Source organism: Ricinus communis, chromosome 1 (assembly GCF_019578655.1).
Source record: "Ricinus communis isolate WT05 ecotype wild-type chromosome 1, ASM1957865v1, whole genome shotgun sequence".
Classification (NCBI taxonomy): Eukaryota; Viridiplantae; Streptophyta; class Magnoliopsida; order Malpighiales; family Euphorbiaceae; genus Ricinus; species Ricinus communis.
This window is the reverse complement of record NC_063256.1, coordinates 12,537,080-12,553,471: the sequence shown is the minus strand read 5'-3', so window position 1 is coordinate 12,553,471 and position 16,392 is coordinate 12,537,080. Positions and strand designations below refer to the sequence as shown.

General features: G+C 34.2%; 3 protein-coding genes across 6 annotated transcripts; 2 read left to right on the top strand and 1 right to left on the bottom strand.

Annotated features, from left to right (window-relative positions):
- Nucleotides 1-781: 781 nt before the first annotated feature.
- On the top strand, nucleotides 782-3,158 carry LOC8260469 (aminoacyl tRNA synthase complex-interacting multifunctional protein 1). Its single transcript, XM_002529173.4, has 3 exons — nucleotides 782-1,305; nucleotides 1,500-1,706; nucleotides 2,844-3,158. The coding sequence occupies exons 1-3, from the start codon at nucleotides 880-882 to the stop codon at nucleotides 2,985-2,987; spliced, it is 777 nt and encodes a 258-aa protein (XP_002529219.1). The 5' UTR covers nucleotides 782-879; the 3' UTR covers nucleotides 2,988-3,158.
- A 155-nt stretch (nucleotides 3,159-3,313) lies between these two features.
- LOC8281642 (putative disease resistance protein RGA3) lies at nucleotides 3,314-8,361 on the top strand. 4 transcript variants are annotated; one of them, XM_048373280.1, is made up of 4 exons: nucleotides 3,314-5,681; nucleotides 5,760-6,613; nucleotides 6,722-8,094; nucleotides 8,195-8,361. In XM_048373280.1, the coding sequence occupies exons 1-2, from the start codon at nucleotides 5,083-5,085 to the stop codon at nucleotides 6,322-6,324; spliced, it is 1,164 nt and encodes a 387-aa protein (XP_048229237.1). In that variant the 5' UTR covers nucleotides 3,314-5,082; the 3' UTR covers nucleotides 6,325-6,613; nucleotides 6,722-8,094; nucleotides 8,195-8,361. The 4 variants fall into 4 exon arrangements, with proteins under 4 accessions (XP_048229237.1, XP_025014903.2, XP_015580897.2 ...); XM_025159135.2 differs by having other exon boundaries at nucleotides 3,314-6,613; nucleotides 6,722-6,796; nucleotides 6,938-8,094; XM_015725411.3 differs by having other exon boundaries at nucleotides 3,314-6,613; nucleotides 6,722-6,796; nucleotides 6,926-8,094.
- Nucleotides 8,362-9,499: 1,138 nt separating this feature from the next.
- Nucleotides 9,500-15,771, bottom strand: LOC8285117 (methylenetetrahydrofolate reductase 2). The gene is made up of 11 exons (XM_002529177.4): nucleotides 15,177-15,771; nucleotides 15,023-15,083; nucleotides 14,850-14,932; nucleotides 14,556-14,729; nucleotides 13,667-13,840; nucleotides 13,479-13,579; nucleotides 13,259-13,370; nucleotides 11,131-11,211; nucleotides 10,862-11,039; nucleotides 9,963-10,297; nucleotides 9,500-9,831 (listed from the first exon to the last, which is right to left on the bottom strand). Exons 1-11 carry the CDS (start codon nucleotides 15,621-15,623, stop codon nucleotides 9,748-9,750), a joined length of 1,830 nt encoding a protein of 609 aa, XP_002529223.1. The 5' UTR covers nucleotides 15,624-15,771; the 3' UTR covers nucleotides 9,500-9,747.
- Between the last annotated feature and the right edge of the window lie 621 nt (nucleotides 15,772-16,392).

Here is a 16,392-nt window from a genome sequence, read left to right as displayed (position 1 = left end):
CAATGTGTCTTATTTGAATAGTACTTTTCATATTTAATTAACATTAAAAAATTTAGTAAAATTGGCATCTTTGGATTTTTTTTTTCAAAGATTTATCATTAAACTTTATTTATTCAACATTATTAAAATATTTTGCAATATGATTTCTTTTTATTCTAATTTTATCTTTTTTTTTTTTAAATTAGGGTTTATCTTGGTCAATGTTTCAAGCCAGTGAATCAATTTTGTCTATAATAATTTTATGAGGATTAGAATAATACATTTTTTTTTTGTTTGGACAACTTTTTAGGTACTTTAAGAAACCTGTGTGATTTCTAATTTAATTCTATAATTTATTATAGTTCAAATTATAAAGAACAAAAAAGCTAGAAGGGTCAAACTAATAAATCAAACTAAATTTTTTTAATTTAATTTAATTTAATTTGATTATTTATAATAGTTCAATTCAGTCCGATAAATAAAATTAAAAATTTTAATTATTTAATTTTTGCTCAAATAAAACCGAACCGATTATTGTTGATTAGTATATATGCTGAATCATCAATTCTTCGCTTAAATTAGTACGGTGCCATCTCAGTGAAACTTAAATATTTTGATGTTTAATTAATCTCATCCCAATGTTAAAATTAAGAAAATAATATAAAATTAAAATAAAACATCTTGAAAAGAATCAGACAGAAATTTAAAAAAAAAAAATTGAAAATTGAATATTAAATAGGTAACTAAGCTTAAATAAATAATAGATTTTATAAAATAAGATTATTAAGGTACAAGGTAGTTTTCATTTCTGTTACAAAGTTGTATTTATTCATGGATAGTCTTGAGTCGCAAGTACAAGGAACAGAGGATAAAAGTTATCTTCTAGTTTGGGCATAACTTATGGCTACGGCGGCTGCTGCGACGACGGTGGCAGTTGCAGCTGCGGTTAATAAAATTATAAAAGGCAGCAGATTGAGTTTAGGCGTCCACGCTCGCATTGGTAGCATTAATACAATTCGCATTCGTCAGTTTATTATCAAACCATTAGCAACAGCAACGAATCGGTTCCCTTGCTTTTGCACCGCCGCAAATGTTAATGTAAAGGCGGAAGAGGCGGCAAAAGTTTCATCCGAGTCAAATTCAGATGATGGGCCGAGTGCAATAGATGCAGCCAAGATGCTCGACATAAGGGTTGGTAAAATTATAAAAGCTTGGAGACACGAGGAAGCTGATTCTCTCTACGTGGAAGAGGTTGATGTTGGGGAGGCTGAGCCTCGTATTATATGTAGTGGTCTGGTTAAGTATATTCCTCTTGACTATCTTCAGGTTTGTATTCTTTTGTGCACGCCCTTTTTTGCTCATTTGCTAATCAAATCAAGACTTTTTTTTCTGTATATGTTTGTTAAGCCAACTATTAGTCCCAATCATAAATGCTCAATATAACATGTTAAGCCATCTCATTTCAAAACTTGGGTTGGGTTTGGATTTGGATTTCTGATAATCTTAGAAGGTTTCTGCAGGATAAGAAAGTAGTGGTGCTTGCTAACCTTAAGCCCAGGAACATGCGTGGGGTTAAGTCAAGTGGGATGCTTATGGCTGCTTCGGATGCTTCCCATGAGAATGTCGAGCTTCTTGAACCCCCTATGGATTCAATTCCTGGTGAAAGGATTTGGTTTGGTTCTGAGGATGATAAAGAAAATCAACCTGATCCTGCTTCCCCTAACCAGGTCCTTTCTACTGTGTATTTTTTTTTCTTAGCTCTTATCTCTTGTATACTCTTAAAAGGTTTAATTTCTTAATACAAAAGATCATGCTCAATTTAAAGCGTTTCATAAAATGGTTTAAATTGAATGATCTCCTAGTTTGATTCGAATGTTTTCTCTGGATGAGACGTAGGACAGATAAGGAATGAGGAAGGATGAGAAATAATGTAGGGACAGAGAAGTGGTAGCACAAAAGAAAATAAGTTATCCATCGGTCGGCTTGATAGGACAGATAGAAAAGCTAATGGAAAAAACACATGTTTATTAGTCTATAATTATTTGTGAAAATCCTAGTGTTACAATTAACAAGTGTAAATATGTAGATCCAAACAAATACTGCCTCTCCAACAATTTCTTGATTCTTTCTTCCTTCTCTGACTTGGACTTTAGAAGATTGAAACATGCTGACCTGTGGTGAGAAATACATCCTCTATATCTATTAGGAAAATTCTTGGCTACTCAGATATATTGTACCCAACTATTGGATGTGTGGCACATATCTCATAGTTATAATTTTAAGGGTACTTGTCTAAAACACTTAGGATACATGGTGTAATGCACTTGCTTTAAGCAAGATATTCCCTATTTTCATCTCTCTACTTTTCCTTTCCACTCTCCCAAAAATAAATCTGAATTTACCATCCATTTTGTTCCCCCTTGATTTGAAATTCAAATCTTTTAGTATTTTAAATTTTGTTCTTGGAAGATATGTAGCAGAAAAATGCGTTGACAAACAATTTCTATCTGTTCGTTAGAACTGTTGTATGAAAGCAGCTTTAAGAATCTAACAGAGTGGTACCATCGTCATATATCATGTGAAATGCCAACCTTTGGGCTATTTCGCTTCTAATTTGGTTCTGTCTCTGATGAATTCTCAAACTCTTAAAACTGAAAAACTTAGGTCTTTCTTTTTAATATACATTCCATTCTGTTGCTCTTATAAGAGACTTTTTATATCAAAACCTTTCTTTTGCTATACTCCCAAATGCGAATAACCTCACTCTGACCTTCGACCTGGGTTACAACGATACATTACTTGTTCAAAATGAATGTATTCAATGTAAAGTACATGTTTCATCTCCACTCATTTATTATCTCCAGGTTCAAAAGAAAAAGATTTGGGAATCAGTGCAGCCCCATCTCAAGACAGATGATTCTTGTAAAGCTATGATTGGGGAGCATTTGATGCGGACTTCTGCTGGTGTGGTGGTGTGCAGATCTCTGAAGAATGCCAATATCTCTTGAGTGAACTTGGAACTAAAAACTCATTATAAAGAAAAAAACCCTTGGAATTAAATGCTTCCTGTTCTTGCATGGCTTGACATTTTTTCCTTTTTGACCTCCTCCTTTGTCTAACTTCAGAAAGTTAATTTGATGTTAGCTTTTATTTTCTAATTGAGATTAAGATTTTATCAATTGTTTAATACGTTGTGATGAATTGCTGTGTTAGTCTCTTTCCTGAAACTTTGTTGAAAGGAACACCGTCAAGCTGCTGTGTAACTATTTATTTGTGAAGAAGCAGAAAGGAAGGTTTTTCTACAAAAGTATAAGATCAGTTTATTTAATTTTCTTTATGGGAAAAAGCATACAAGTTGATACTTTGGTTTAGTCTTGTGTTTTTCTTTCGTGACACTTTAGTATCTCAATGTTAGTAATTTGTGTTCAAATTCATTAATATTGTTAATAGTTTTGGTCATTAAATTTCAAATGAAGTTCGATGATGACGGCAAAATTGGTCTTATGAAATAGATAGCGAAAAATAGAGTTTTTCAGTATTGTCAGATTATTCAAAACTAATTAGAGTTGACTAGAATTTTAAAATAAAAAATAAATAAATTGCAAGATTATTTTTTTCTTATTAATTTTTTTATAAATTTAATAAAAATTGATATGACTAATCTTGAATAAAAGTTAAGTTGATAACGGCATTAGTGAATTTGATTGTCAATTTTTAACGTGTCCGAATACTAAAATTTTTAAAAAAATCACTTTTCAAAATTTTGAATTTTTCTTTTTAATTCTGGAAATAACTTTTGGAAAAAGATGGATTTTCTAGTCATTTTACTGAACAATTAAAAAAAAAAATCCAAAAGAAAAAAGGCAAAAAACTGATTTGGAAATTTAGAGAGGGTAATTGTTATCTATTAAGAAGGATTGTTAAAACCTATAAAAAAAAAAAAGAATTAATAGCATAGTTATAAAAAAATTATCCGTTTATTTTAGAAGTATTTTCACAAAACTATCTATATTTACCCACACAAAGTAAAAATAAATAAATCAGAATGCATCTTAAAATAATTAAAAAAAGGAACACAATGCACCTAAAATGTACTACTATTCTTGGAGAATTACTCCTAGCCTCTCTCTCTCTCTCAGCAATAATGCTTACAAAAATAAAACACACACAAAAAGGAAAACTTTGTACTGGGCATTGGATTTTTGCTGTTCTGTTGCAAGTTGCAAATGGTTAAGAAAGAAGCCATGGCTGATTCAACGGTGTCTACCTTTATGCAAATGGTATTCGAGCAATTAGCCTCTCCAATAGTTGAAGAATTTGGACTGATACATGGGATGGTGTCCAAAAAAAGCTCAGCAAACTTTCTCGTATGCTAGTGAGCATCCGAGCTGTCATGAATGATGCAGAACAAAGGCAGATACTTGAAGAAGCAATAAGTATATGGCTTAAAGAGCTCAAAGAAATTGCGTATGATGCTGACGACATACTAGACGAGATGTCAACTGAAGTTCAGCGTTTGCATCTGCAGCCACAGGACCAGAACATCTTCTCTTTCTTGAATCCAGGCACTTTCTTTTTCGACATGAGATTGGATCAAAGATTGATGAGGTTATTGAGAAGTTGGAGAATATAGCAAAGGAGAAAGAGCATCTCCATTTAAGAGAAGGAGCTCTTGGTATTACTATTAATAAGGCTAGATTTAGGAGGCCTCAAACTAGCTCTAGTCGAGGAGCAGAACATTTTTGGAAGGATGAATGGTAGAGAGGAGCTAATTTCTTCACTTTTATGTGAGGGCAATCAGGAGACAAGGTTATCTGTTGTTCCTGTAGTCGGGATGGGAGGATTGGGAAAGTCAACACTCTGCAGCTCTTTTACAATGATAAGGATATTCCCATGCATTTCGACTTGCGAATGTGGGTTTGTATTCTGGAAGACTTTGATCTGAAGTTGATTATAAAAGCAATCATAGAATCTGCAACTGGGGCTAAGTTTGTTCTCCTTGATATGGATCCGAAGCAGAAGCATCTTCAACGAGTGATAAAGGAAAAGAAATACTTGCTTGTGTTGGATGATGTTTAGAACGAGAGCTATAATGAATAGGATATGCTCCGAGTTCCATTTAATGCCCGGGCATATGGAAGTAAAATAATTGTCACTACTAGGAGTGAAGTGGTTTGTTTCCTGATGGGTACTATTCCTGCCCATTCTTTGAAAGGTTTATCAGATACTGATTGTTGGTCATTATTTAAGAGTCGGGCATTTCCATACTCGAGTTCTCATGTGCTTCAGAATTTGGAACGAATTGGCAAAAGAATTGTGATAAAATGCCAGGGGCTCCCTTTGGCTCTGAAGGCTCTGGGTGATCGTCTAAGTCACGTAAGAGATGAAAATGGATGGGCTTTTATCTCAGAAAGTGAAATATGGGAATTACCACAAGACAAGATTGATATTTTACAGCAGCTAAGACGGAGTTATCAGCAATTGCCAAGTCATCTGAAACAATGTTTCGGATATTGCTCAATCTTTCCAGGAGATCATGAATACAATAAAGAAAGCTTAATTCAGTTGTGGATGGCAGAAGGATTTGTTCAGCTTAAAGGAATTAAACAACTGGAAGATCTAGGCGAGGATAATTTTGATGATCTACTGACCAGGTCATTCTTTCACTTCTCTCACACCGATCCATTCGATGATGAGCCAAGGTACATAATGCATGGTCTTATTCATGACTTATCACAATTGGTCACTCATGGCGACTATGTTTCAATTAATGCTAGCAGGATGTCCTCCATGTCCAGAAGGTACCGTCACGTATCTATTACTTGTGATACTCCTGAACTAGTTGATTTCAGAACTGTAAGTGAATTTACAAGGGTCCGTAGTTTGCTGTTCTTTGGTGGATACAGATACAATATCAAGAAAATCCCCCATGATTTATTTGAGAAGCTGAAATCTTTGCGTACATTGGATTTAAGCCATACTAGCATTACTGAGTTACCAAGTTCAATAGGAAACTCCAAGCATTTGAGGTTTCTTGACCTCTCATGGACCTGTATTCAGATACTGCCTGATACCATTTGCAGCCTATGCAATCTGCAGACCCTGAACTTAAAAAAGTGCCTTGAGCTCCGGACTTTGCCTGATAACATGAGCAGTTTAATTAATCTGCGGCATTTCAATGTTTCCTACAGCACAGCTTTGCTAAGGATCCTTCCGTTCTCTGATAGAAGGTTTCTGGACCTTCCAAAGTGCATCAGGAATCTTATTAATCTTTGTGATATTGATATTTCTCTTGGCACGAGTTTTAGAAAATTCTTCCGTTTGCTGAAAGGAAGTCTTGCCTAGATTCTCTCTCTCGAATGGTTTCCTCACCACCAGTTATGAGGAGACTAAAACATCTTTAAACGTTATCCAACTTTGTGCTAACCAAAAGGAGTGGATGTGGCGTGGAAGAGTTGAATAGTACGGTGGATCTAAGAGGATCAATTTGCATATCAAAACTTGAGAATGTGAGGAATGAAGAGAGAGTGCTAAGGAGGCTGACATGAAGAGCAAGCAGCGTCTTCATAAGTTGACACTTAAATGGAGAGAAGGAAGCCTCTACATTTGGCGGCATAGGGCTCTAGCAGAGCAGGTAAGAATACCTTCAACCTCATAAAAATCTCAAATGTCTGAGAATTTGTTAACTATGTTGGTCAGCGGTTACCCAGTTGGTTGAGTTCTGTTTCACTCTTTAACTTAGGTCTCCATTTGCTTGTTCAATTGTCAAAACTGTGAAACTCTTCCAAGCTTGTGGCAGTTTCCATCACTCAAACAGGTAATAATCCATGGATTTCGTGGTTTAACACAAATGGACGATGATTTCTATGGGAATGGTAGTCTTGTGAGATTCCCTTCTCTGGAAACGCTTGAAATAAAGGATTCCCTAACTTGGAGTTCTGATCAGGAGCTGATGCAGGTCAAATGCCTTGCCTTCATGAACTTACTGTCTGGGATTGTCCAAAGATAAATGAGATACCAACCCTCCCATGCAATCTTGCTGTTTTAGAAGTAGCCATTTGTAAGGGAATTCATTCTCTTCCGATGATTTCTTCTATCCAGAACCTAGTGCTTGTCCGATGCAATGAGATGATACTGAATTCATTGCCTTGCTTTACATCTCTATCCTCTTTGAATATTTCTGGCTTGTCCCGCCTGAAATACCTTCCTGATAGTCTAATTCAGTACCTAGCATCGTCACTTAAAACATTACAAGTTGTTGATTCTGATGATCTCACCTTGTTGACTCTGGAGGGAAGTCTGTGGAAGCTTACATCCTTGGAACAATTGGATATCTGCAGTTGTCCTCGATTGACAACACTGAAAAGCGAGGTACTGCCGTCCAACCTGAAGTCTTTCCGGTTAATATCTTGTTCAAACCTGACAGCTCTACCAGAACGATTGGACTACCTCCTAGCCCTTGAGCTTTTAGAAGCATGGAATTTTTCTCAACTTATGTCCCTGCCTGAAAGCAGGTTGCCGTTGAACCTCCAATTATTTTGTGTCACATTCCCAACATAAAAATTGATTTTGAATGGATTCAACAGAACTGACTTCGTAACATTTGTCACTCAACACTGAAATGGGAATACTTTGGTATGTAACGCCAAATTGTCTTACTCTGATGACTTGTTTTTACTGTGGAGAATGATTATTTTTTTATCAACTGCTGAAATTGATTATGTTCTCTAAGCTGCTCTCCCATCATCCTAGGATATTTTGGTATACAGAAATTTAAACAGTGACTTTACTGTGGCCAATTTCCATGTTTAATATGATAAACCCTTTTTTTTAGTATATATATCTAGATTTAATCTATTGGCAAGACCTTTATGGGCGGTAAAGTATTCCTTCAAAAGTTTTAACTCAGCTGCATACCTAAGGTTCGTTCACAAATTGCATACTCTCCCAGTATAGTAAGATTCTATACACTTGTTCTATTTCTTTTCTTTTTAAGATTAACGTTCTTGAACATTACTGGAGAAACATCCTTTACAGGCTATTTTTCAGAATGAAGCTCCCAATGCTGACAAGGTTGTTTTTTCAAGAATTCTGCTCAAATTTTTCCTTTCAAAGGTCAGTAATTGTAGTGACCCTCACCATTTTTATTGAGTATTTGCTCTGTTGTCTGTTCAGTGTTTGGTGATTGCTATTTTATGTTTTTGTTTGTTTGTAGGTTTGCCTTCTGGTTTATGATTGAATACAGTCAGTAATTCTATGTTCCATTTCCATTTGTTTGTTGTGGTTCAATAAAATCTCTCTTTTGGTATTGAAGCATTCCAAAGTACCTGAAATACGGATTTACACTTTCATATAATATATGGGCAAGTATATTACAACGAAGACAAGCTTCCAATTTTTACATAGATCACTTTTGTCATTATGTTTATAACTTTTTTATTCTCTCTTGCCACTCTCTCTTTTACTATTGCAATCAAAGGACTGCCATTCAGTCCTCTGTGATCGACGATGGCCCTTCCCTTTTAATGTTTCAGGGTTTTCTTTAAATAACTCCAAAATAAGAGAGCTTCTAGCTCTAGTTTAGATTCTTTTGAGCTAATTTGTGTTTCTAGCTTAAAATAATTTTCTTGGATTAATCTAAATCTGGTTTTGCTAGTATGATCTATTCTAGAAGCGGAGCCAGAGGCATGACACTAAGTACTTAAAGGCATCTCTCCAATCTTGATAGATCTAGATTTTGTGGCATGTACAAGCTATTTATTTGGGTGAATTGCTGGAAAATTCAGTCATAGTTGGTTATCAGTGGCATCAAGAATGAATGGACTACAACAGATATTTTAACAAAGAGAATAAGAACCTGGATGTTACTAGTGAGCAATATTAATCAAGACTGTGCTTTTGTTGGGTTATAATTTCTCTTTATGTTCATCTTTGGTAAAAAGAAGAAAAAATGACTCAGTAGATCTTTCAGCACATTATCATTAAAGGTGTATTTGAAATTGTTGTTGGATGTTCAAAAAGTAAATTTAATTTTTTTTTAATTTAATAATATTAATTTTTAAGATTTTTTATAAATTATTTTTTTCAAACTTACTTTTTAAAAAAATATCAACACATACTTTATAAAAGCAATTTTCAATTTTTAAATTTAAAAAAAAAATTAAGATTGAAAAAACACTTTTCTAACCTTAATGCTAAATTTCATTGAAGCTGGGATTGTTACTGCCAGTAAGGTAAATATGATGGCATGTTTTGGTAGACTTAGGAACATGATACAATTTTTAGCAATTCAAAACCACAATCGGAAGTTCACAATCTCTTTTTTGCATTTTTTTCTGGTGTTGGGATTCCTTTGTCACACAAGCTGCTTTACCTACTGCCATTTTTCAGATACTTAAGGTAAATGGGTGAACAAGGATGTAGGTAGTGTCCTGTCCCCTGTGGCTAGTTAAGTAGTTGGGGGAGATAACAGCCAATGTTATCAAAGGGCAAAAGCAAGAACTTGGAACTTCATGACAACTATAAAAAGAATATAATGTGGCAACTCAATAAAGAATAGCAACAATACATTCTGTTTTATCCAGTAACTTAGCTGCCACTCCAGTCCCACTTGGATCATAACCCAAAGGGAGTTATCAAAATCCCAATGAACTGTTATTACATGTAATTAAGAATTCAGAAACGCACATTGAACAAGAACATAGCTATAATTTAATTTCGGGTAGAAGCATCATTTCAACTGGCTTGAATGAACTTTTAGCAAGCCTCTCATAGATCTGCAAAAACTGCAAAAATATCACCTTGGATGTAATCGTTATCTACCAAGCTGACCAAGAAGTAGCTGCTCTGCACCTGCAAAGGTTAACATTGAATTGTTATGATAAATTGGATTCTTGCTAAGTGATTAAAGGTGCACTGTACGCGTATTTTTTTAAGAGAGCTGTGTGCTTGTGCACCAGATCAATATTTATGAGAGATGATACCTCTTCAAGCAATTTTCTGGATGGATCACTCTCTGGGTACAAGGAAGCCCATCCTCTAGTCCAGATTTCAAATGCTTCATCCTTCCACACACTAAAGCTGGCAGGGTCAACAACAGTTGGTTGGATAATCTGCTTTCCTGGGAAGACTCCCCAAGTTACAGCATTCACATCATTTTGGCCAACATTAGATAGTAAGGTTCCTCCTCTGTTCACAGCCATATAAGTTAATTGAGGTAAAGCCTTGCACTTTTCAAGGAGAGCTTGCAGCTTGTCCGTGGAACAGAAAAACTCTATATAAGCTTTCTGATAAACATATCCTCCAGGGCCTCCCCAACCTGCAGATATATGAAGCATTGTGGAAAAGAGATGTACCATATGGTTTTCATGCCCAATAAAAAATCTAAATCATTGTCCAAAAAAAGGAAAAAGATAAAAGGAAGAGCAACATAACACAACTTCCAATATCCCCACAGAACTGAATCTCATTTTAAAAAGAGGTTCTCAACAAGGACATGGATGCCTTCTCTTAAATTAGTGCATCAAAACTTGTATGAGAACCAAAGAACAATCAATAAATAAAACCCAGAAATTGCAATATTTTACTTAATATTTATATATATTACCATCCCCTAATGTAATTTAGATTTTCTTACTAAAGACTTCTCCATTACTTATCACAATTTTAAGTTACAGAACTCTTATATGCATGTATACATGATGGGAGGAAAACATGTTCTATAAAGTCCAATGAAAGCACTTCACAAATTTTAGCATCAAGATTCAAGTAAACTAATTCTGACAAATTTTGATTATTCAGGAGCTTTGCACATACTGGTCAAATTTCTACTCATGATCTCATGACGAATTAGAGGCTAAATTAAACAGTGTATTTTACTTACCGACAGATGGGGAATCAGATTTTTCCCCATTGACTGCTGGTTGACTATTGATTGTCAAGAATCCCTTCAAGTTGATCTTGCCCAGCTGTTCATTAATGATCTTCGTCTCTGGTTGAAGACCATCCAATTCTGACCAAGGACTAGTTTTCAACTTCCCAAGGCAGTGTTTTTTGAATTTCTGATAAGAGTTGCTAATGGCATGAGCAAGTATAATTTGATTGCGTTAAAAGGGAGAAAGGACCATAACTTATTCTGAGTTTCCACCCTACCTCAAAAATGTCTTCAGCACTACTCAAAGGAACAACCCATTCATCATGAAGTTTCTTGTCACGTGCACGTGGTCGCATGAACTGTAAAGAGAATAATGACTTGGGTTAATAGGAAAAGAAAAATTGCATAGCTAATGATTGACAAAGATTCAAAATACGCAGAACTAAAGAAGCAACTATAGCACATGAATAACAATAGCTAGAGAGCTCAATCTGTTAAAATATATTTGCACTATCCACTTCTGTTACTCCATGGAGGTAAAACTCATGGGGTTGATCAAGTTCCAATAGAGGGGGTTTGAAAGAAATATTTGACATGTAATAGGAGTAATGTGTCAAGCTAACCATGCTCAAGTTACAAATATTCAAATTCAACACAACTTTGATGAACTCGAGCTGTAACTCTAAGAACAATTCAAGTGCTACAGTACTAGGTCGAGGCAACTAGACGGCCTAATTCAGTATCTAAAGTTTTTCATATTATATTGACTCTAAAATAATACCATATAAATTAATCATTTTACCTTGATAATATTAAAAGAAAAGACCTCTTGAGTTTGAACTCATGCTCGCTTAATTCTACTCGAGGTTGAATATGGAGTCGGTCAAACACTTAACTTAAATTTTTAAAAGTAATCAACTGAGTTGACTCAAGTTCAAATTCTTGTATATCCAATCAAGTTTAAGTCAAATTCTAAAAATAGAATTTTCAAATTCAGTTGTTTTCAAGTAGTGCATTGAATCTAACAGCTTGAGGCTCAAGTATACCTGTACAGTAAACCCTAATAGCGTCATAGAAATGCTAGGTTATTATAACTAAGTTTCCTTGGAAAACTATGTCGAATCAAGGCTTACCTTCCAAGATTGGTTTTCAGCTTGGGGTGAGTTGGGAGAAAATATTGATAAACTCAAATGAAAAGATAACATATTTTAATCATATTTAGTTTATTTTCAAAAGCCTGTTCAAGATTTGCTTTTGCACTATGTATATGTTTAGACTAGGATGTTTTGGAAGCTCACATATAAATAAATTGGCAATTTATTAGAGAATAGGCCCCATGAGAGACACATACCACTATAGACATAAGAAAATCCCCGTCACTATCTTGGCTAATTTAGAGGGATATAGTTGTAAAATGAGGACATTGGAGGCAGAGGAATTACATTTTATTTTTAAGAATACTAGGATTGAAACTTGTTAGAAGTTGTATTTATCCCACATTGATTGGATACTAGACTGTTATAGTGTACATAAGTGGATTGGACACCATCTTCCTTTGAGCTAGCTTTTGGGAATGAGTTCTACCCAAACCCATTTATCATAGTATGAGAGCCAGCCTTTTAACTGTGATGATGGGTTTGGATCCGGCCCGTTTGCATGTCATGCTAAGCGTGAGGGAGGGTGTTAGAAGTTGTATTTATTTACTCTCTCACTAAAGAAGAAGATAGAAGAACAAAGCCTAATTACTAATTAAATCTTGAATTTTACACTTTCTAACAATTTTATCCAATTATTTCAAAATTTTAAAATAAATACATATACTTTCAATTTATTTTCAAAAACACTTGTTGGTAACAATTTTGAAATTTTAAAATAAGAAAAATGATGTGGCAAGTCAATTCTGCTTACTAACATAAAAATTACCGAGTTAATAAAAAATTTATTGCATTTAGATGTAATATATGTAAAAGAATGCACATATATGAGATTTTTAATGGTCATATTATTAAGTCTAGGCTAAACTATTCATAAATATTATTTTTTTAAGCACAATCAACTTCCTACATCATGCTTTTTACTTTGAAACTTGAAAAATTGTCATCATAAAGTATTTTTGAAAATAAATTAAAAGAATGAATATTTGTTTTGAAATTTTGAATAATTGGATAAAATTATTAAAAAGTGTAAAATTTAGGATTTAATTTGCAATTAAACCGAAGAACAAAAGTCAAGATGACATAAAAGCATCACCATATTTTGTAGTCCAATTCTTCTCTGTTTAAATGATGCACTAGCAACACATTCGTTAATTATCAAACCAAATTAGAAAGCAAGAGTTGCAATACTAATAAGATACAAATAATGCTCTTCAAAAACTAAAGAATCAAGTCAAGTGATCTTGCAAACCTGATGGTCAGATAATGCACCATAGGATGGATTACAGGAATCACCCCATCGGCCTTGTGGGTACTGCTCCCAGCCCAAGGTTCTCGATATGTAGCTCTTGGGACGATTAGCCCTATGATCATTAGCTGGAAATATTAGATTTCTTCAAAACAATGCTTTTGTATAATGCCATTGTTATATTTCAAATTCTGGCCCAAAATATTTCATGAGAATCTCATACCAAAATATTGGTCGGACGCCTTCCTTTACTCGGAAAACATTTGTTGGGGGTCTCCATGGTAATGGCCTGCTAATCTTGGACTCCTCAATCAAACCAAGATTCTGCCAATGAAAGTCTTTAGTTAAATATAATCAACGATATTCATTCTTCAAACAATTTACATCTAAAACCAGCTGTGAGAAAGAAACCATTAAAATAGCCAATGCCGATTTCTCCATGTTTAGCGTGTAAAGATGTAATGTCTTAATGCCATGAGCCATAATCTTCTTGCACATTTCTGTTCCAAGGTGGATTCCATATGCTCTAACTGCTTCTTCATTGTCTTTGATTGGCTCCAATGCTGCAGTAACCTCAGCTGGTATCTACAGTATTATGAATCAAATCTAAGTTACATTGCAACAATGTTTATATGGCAGAAGCCACAAAATCACTTCCAAAAAATGTAAAATATTGCCTCCAAACATATAGCCATTAAAATTGGAGCCTAAAGAAAAAAGCAAATGGAAGCACCCAAATGAAAGTAAAAGATGCTGCTTTTCCAGAGAACAATGCAAAATAATTCCAAGTGAATTATACAACAGAAGTAGTCCAAAAAAAGAAATAAATGGTGTAATGAGCCTATTAGCACAAGTAGTTTAAGTACTGGAAAATTAGAATTTAGAAGAGGTTGTAACTTGTAAATATAAAGGCTCATGCAGAATATAACACTCATAATTTTGCTCAATCTTCACAACCTATAGTTTTTAACATTCATAGCAAGATGCATCTCATAATGTTGGAAAATACCACAATGACTGTTGGTTTTAACACTATAATGTACAAGCAGAAATGGGATTATAGAAAGAAATTCATTATACAAGCATGTGCATGTGCTTTATGCATCTGCCAACAAATTCTTACAGTTAAAGTTCCATCTCTTGATGTTATTTCAAAATTCTATTTGCCAATACATTAAAATATACCATAACAATTAAAAGCTGCAACTAATAAATATCTCTTCAGACCCCAAGGAAAACAGACAGAGAATCAATCAAAACACATGAAATTAGCAGAAAACTATTTTAGAGGAATTCATACCTTTGTTTTGCAAAAGCCAGTCATTCTTAAGAAGCCCTTGTAGTTATTAATGGGCATAATTCCAGGAACAATAGGACAATTTATTCCAATTTGACGGCAGTCATTCACAAATTTGAGGAAAATGTCAGTATCATAGAAGAGCTGTGTGATAATTAGATCAGCTCCAGCATCAACCTATACAAACAAGCACAAAGTCAGCACAAGCTAGCCTATTTCACTAATATAAAATCCAGAAGAAGCCTTTTACTTTCCAAAATTGAAGTTCTTTCAAAAGAAAAAAAGAAACATGCACACCTTTCTCTTCAAATACTCAAGATCTCTCTGATAATTCTCTGGTGTAGCCAAACCATCACTTTCAATCATATCCGGATGAGCCTCTGAGCAGAAACATCAACACAAAATGGTAAAAACATAATCTGTCTCACATAATATTAACGAGAACATACATACGGTATCTAGAAAATGACCTGGATAACCAGCAACAGTAATGCCAAAATAGTCACCGTACTTAGATCTGATATGTTTCACCTAAACAATCACACAGTACAATCCACTTCATCAATAACAAAAACCCAGATCAAGAAAACAAAAACCAAACTCAAGAAGAATACAAAATTTTACCAGATCAAGAGCACAAGCAAATCCACCTTCAACCTGTACAAACTTATCTTGACCATGAGGAGGATCACCACGAAGAGCAAGAACATTTTGAATGCCGTTAGATTTAATAGTTTGAAGAGCATGATCAATCTTTTCAACAGGCATATTAGTACAAGTAAGATGCATCATAGTTTCAACACAGATCATGTTTTGCATTTTGTTAGCAATATCAAGAGTCAGATCTGCAGTAGAACCACCAGCACCCCAAGTTATGTCACAAAAAGTAGGATTATGTGACACCATACGGTCCATTCTGTCAAAGAGATTGTCAACTCCGTCTTCTGTCTTTGGTGGAAAGAATTCGAAGGAGAAAACGACCTTATCGTTTGAGTCTGAAATTGCTCCTCCATTTGAATGAGGATGTGAAGAAGCTCCAACAGATGCTTTAATCTTATCAATTACCTTCATTTTTGGAGACCCAGTTAAGGAAAGAAGATGAGATTAAATGGGTATGGAACAGAATCTGGAATGAATGAACAAATGAGAAGAGAGATCTGAGGATGAGAAAAGAGAGAGGGAGAGAGAGAGACAGTGAATGCAAGTGTGTTTGATTGAGGTATGAATTTATATAATAATGAGAGATTTGGAGGCAAAGAGGTTGGTGGGCTTCTTTTACCAACAACCGAGGAAATGAATGCCTTTTAACGTAATGTTTATTTATTCATTTAGTCGGCAAGCTCGCTCCAAAAGATTGGTAAATGGCAAGTCTTTTGATCATGTAATGTAATCATTAAATGGTAATTTGAGAGAAAGGGAAACTTAGAGTTTAAATTAAATTTCACATTTTGTCAATTTCATTAATTAATAAATAATTGGATTTTGTATAACGTGGTTCAACATTAATTTATATTAATTTATCATTTTAATTTATTAAATAAATCGTATGAATCAATGTGCCTAATCTAATTGATAAATATATTATATTTTTATATTTAATATTTTAACAGGATTAATTCTCACATTTATTTTCATATATCTCAACCCAACACAACATACAACGGTAAATGTGTTCAAAAGATTGAAATGGGTAAATTAAAACACTAAGATATAAGTTAATATAATAAAAAGAATTATACCAATCCTTTTCAAATAGAAATGAGCACGTGTCTAATTATTTTGCTCAAAAGAAGCAGGAACGCCATGAACAAATTCAGGTAAGGCCAAAAGCCAAAATGAG

Coding starts and splice junctions, on each gene's coding strand:
- LOC8285117 (XM_002529177.4), bottom strand. CDS start 15,623: ATGAAGGTAATTGATAAGATTAAAGCATCTGTTGGAGCTTCTTCACAT. Junction 14,933..15,022: donor TACTGTTGCTGGTTATCCAG/GTCATTTTCTAG, acceptor GTTTCTGCTCAG/AGGCTCATCCGGATATGATT. Junction 11,212..13,258: donor GTGCATTATCTGACCATCAG/GTTTGCAAGATC, acceptor TTCTCTTTACAG/TTCATGCGACCACGTGCACG.
- LOC8281642 (XM_025159135.2), top strand. CDS start 5,083: ATGCTCCGAGTTCCATTTAATGCCCGGGCATATGGAAGTAAAATAATT.
- LOC8260469 (XM_002529173.4), top strand. CDS start 880: ATGGCTACGGCGGCTGCTGCGACGACGGTGGCAGTTGCAGCTGCGGTT. Junction 1,306..1,499: donor TTCCTCTTGACTATCTTCAG/GTTTGTATTCTT, acceptor AGGTTTCTGCAG/GATAAGAAAGTAGTGGTGCT. Junction 1,707..2,843: donor ATCCTGCTTCCCCTAACCAG/GTCCTTTCTACT, acceptor TATTATCTCCAG/GTTCAAAAGAAAAAGATTTG.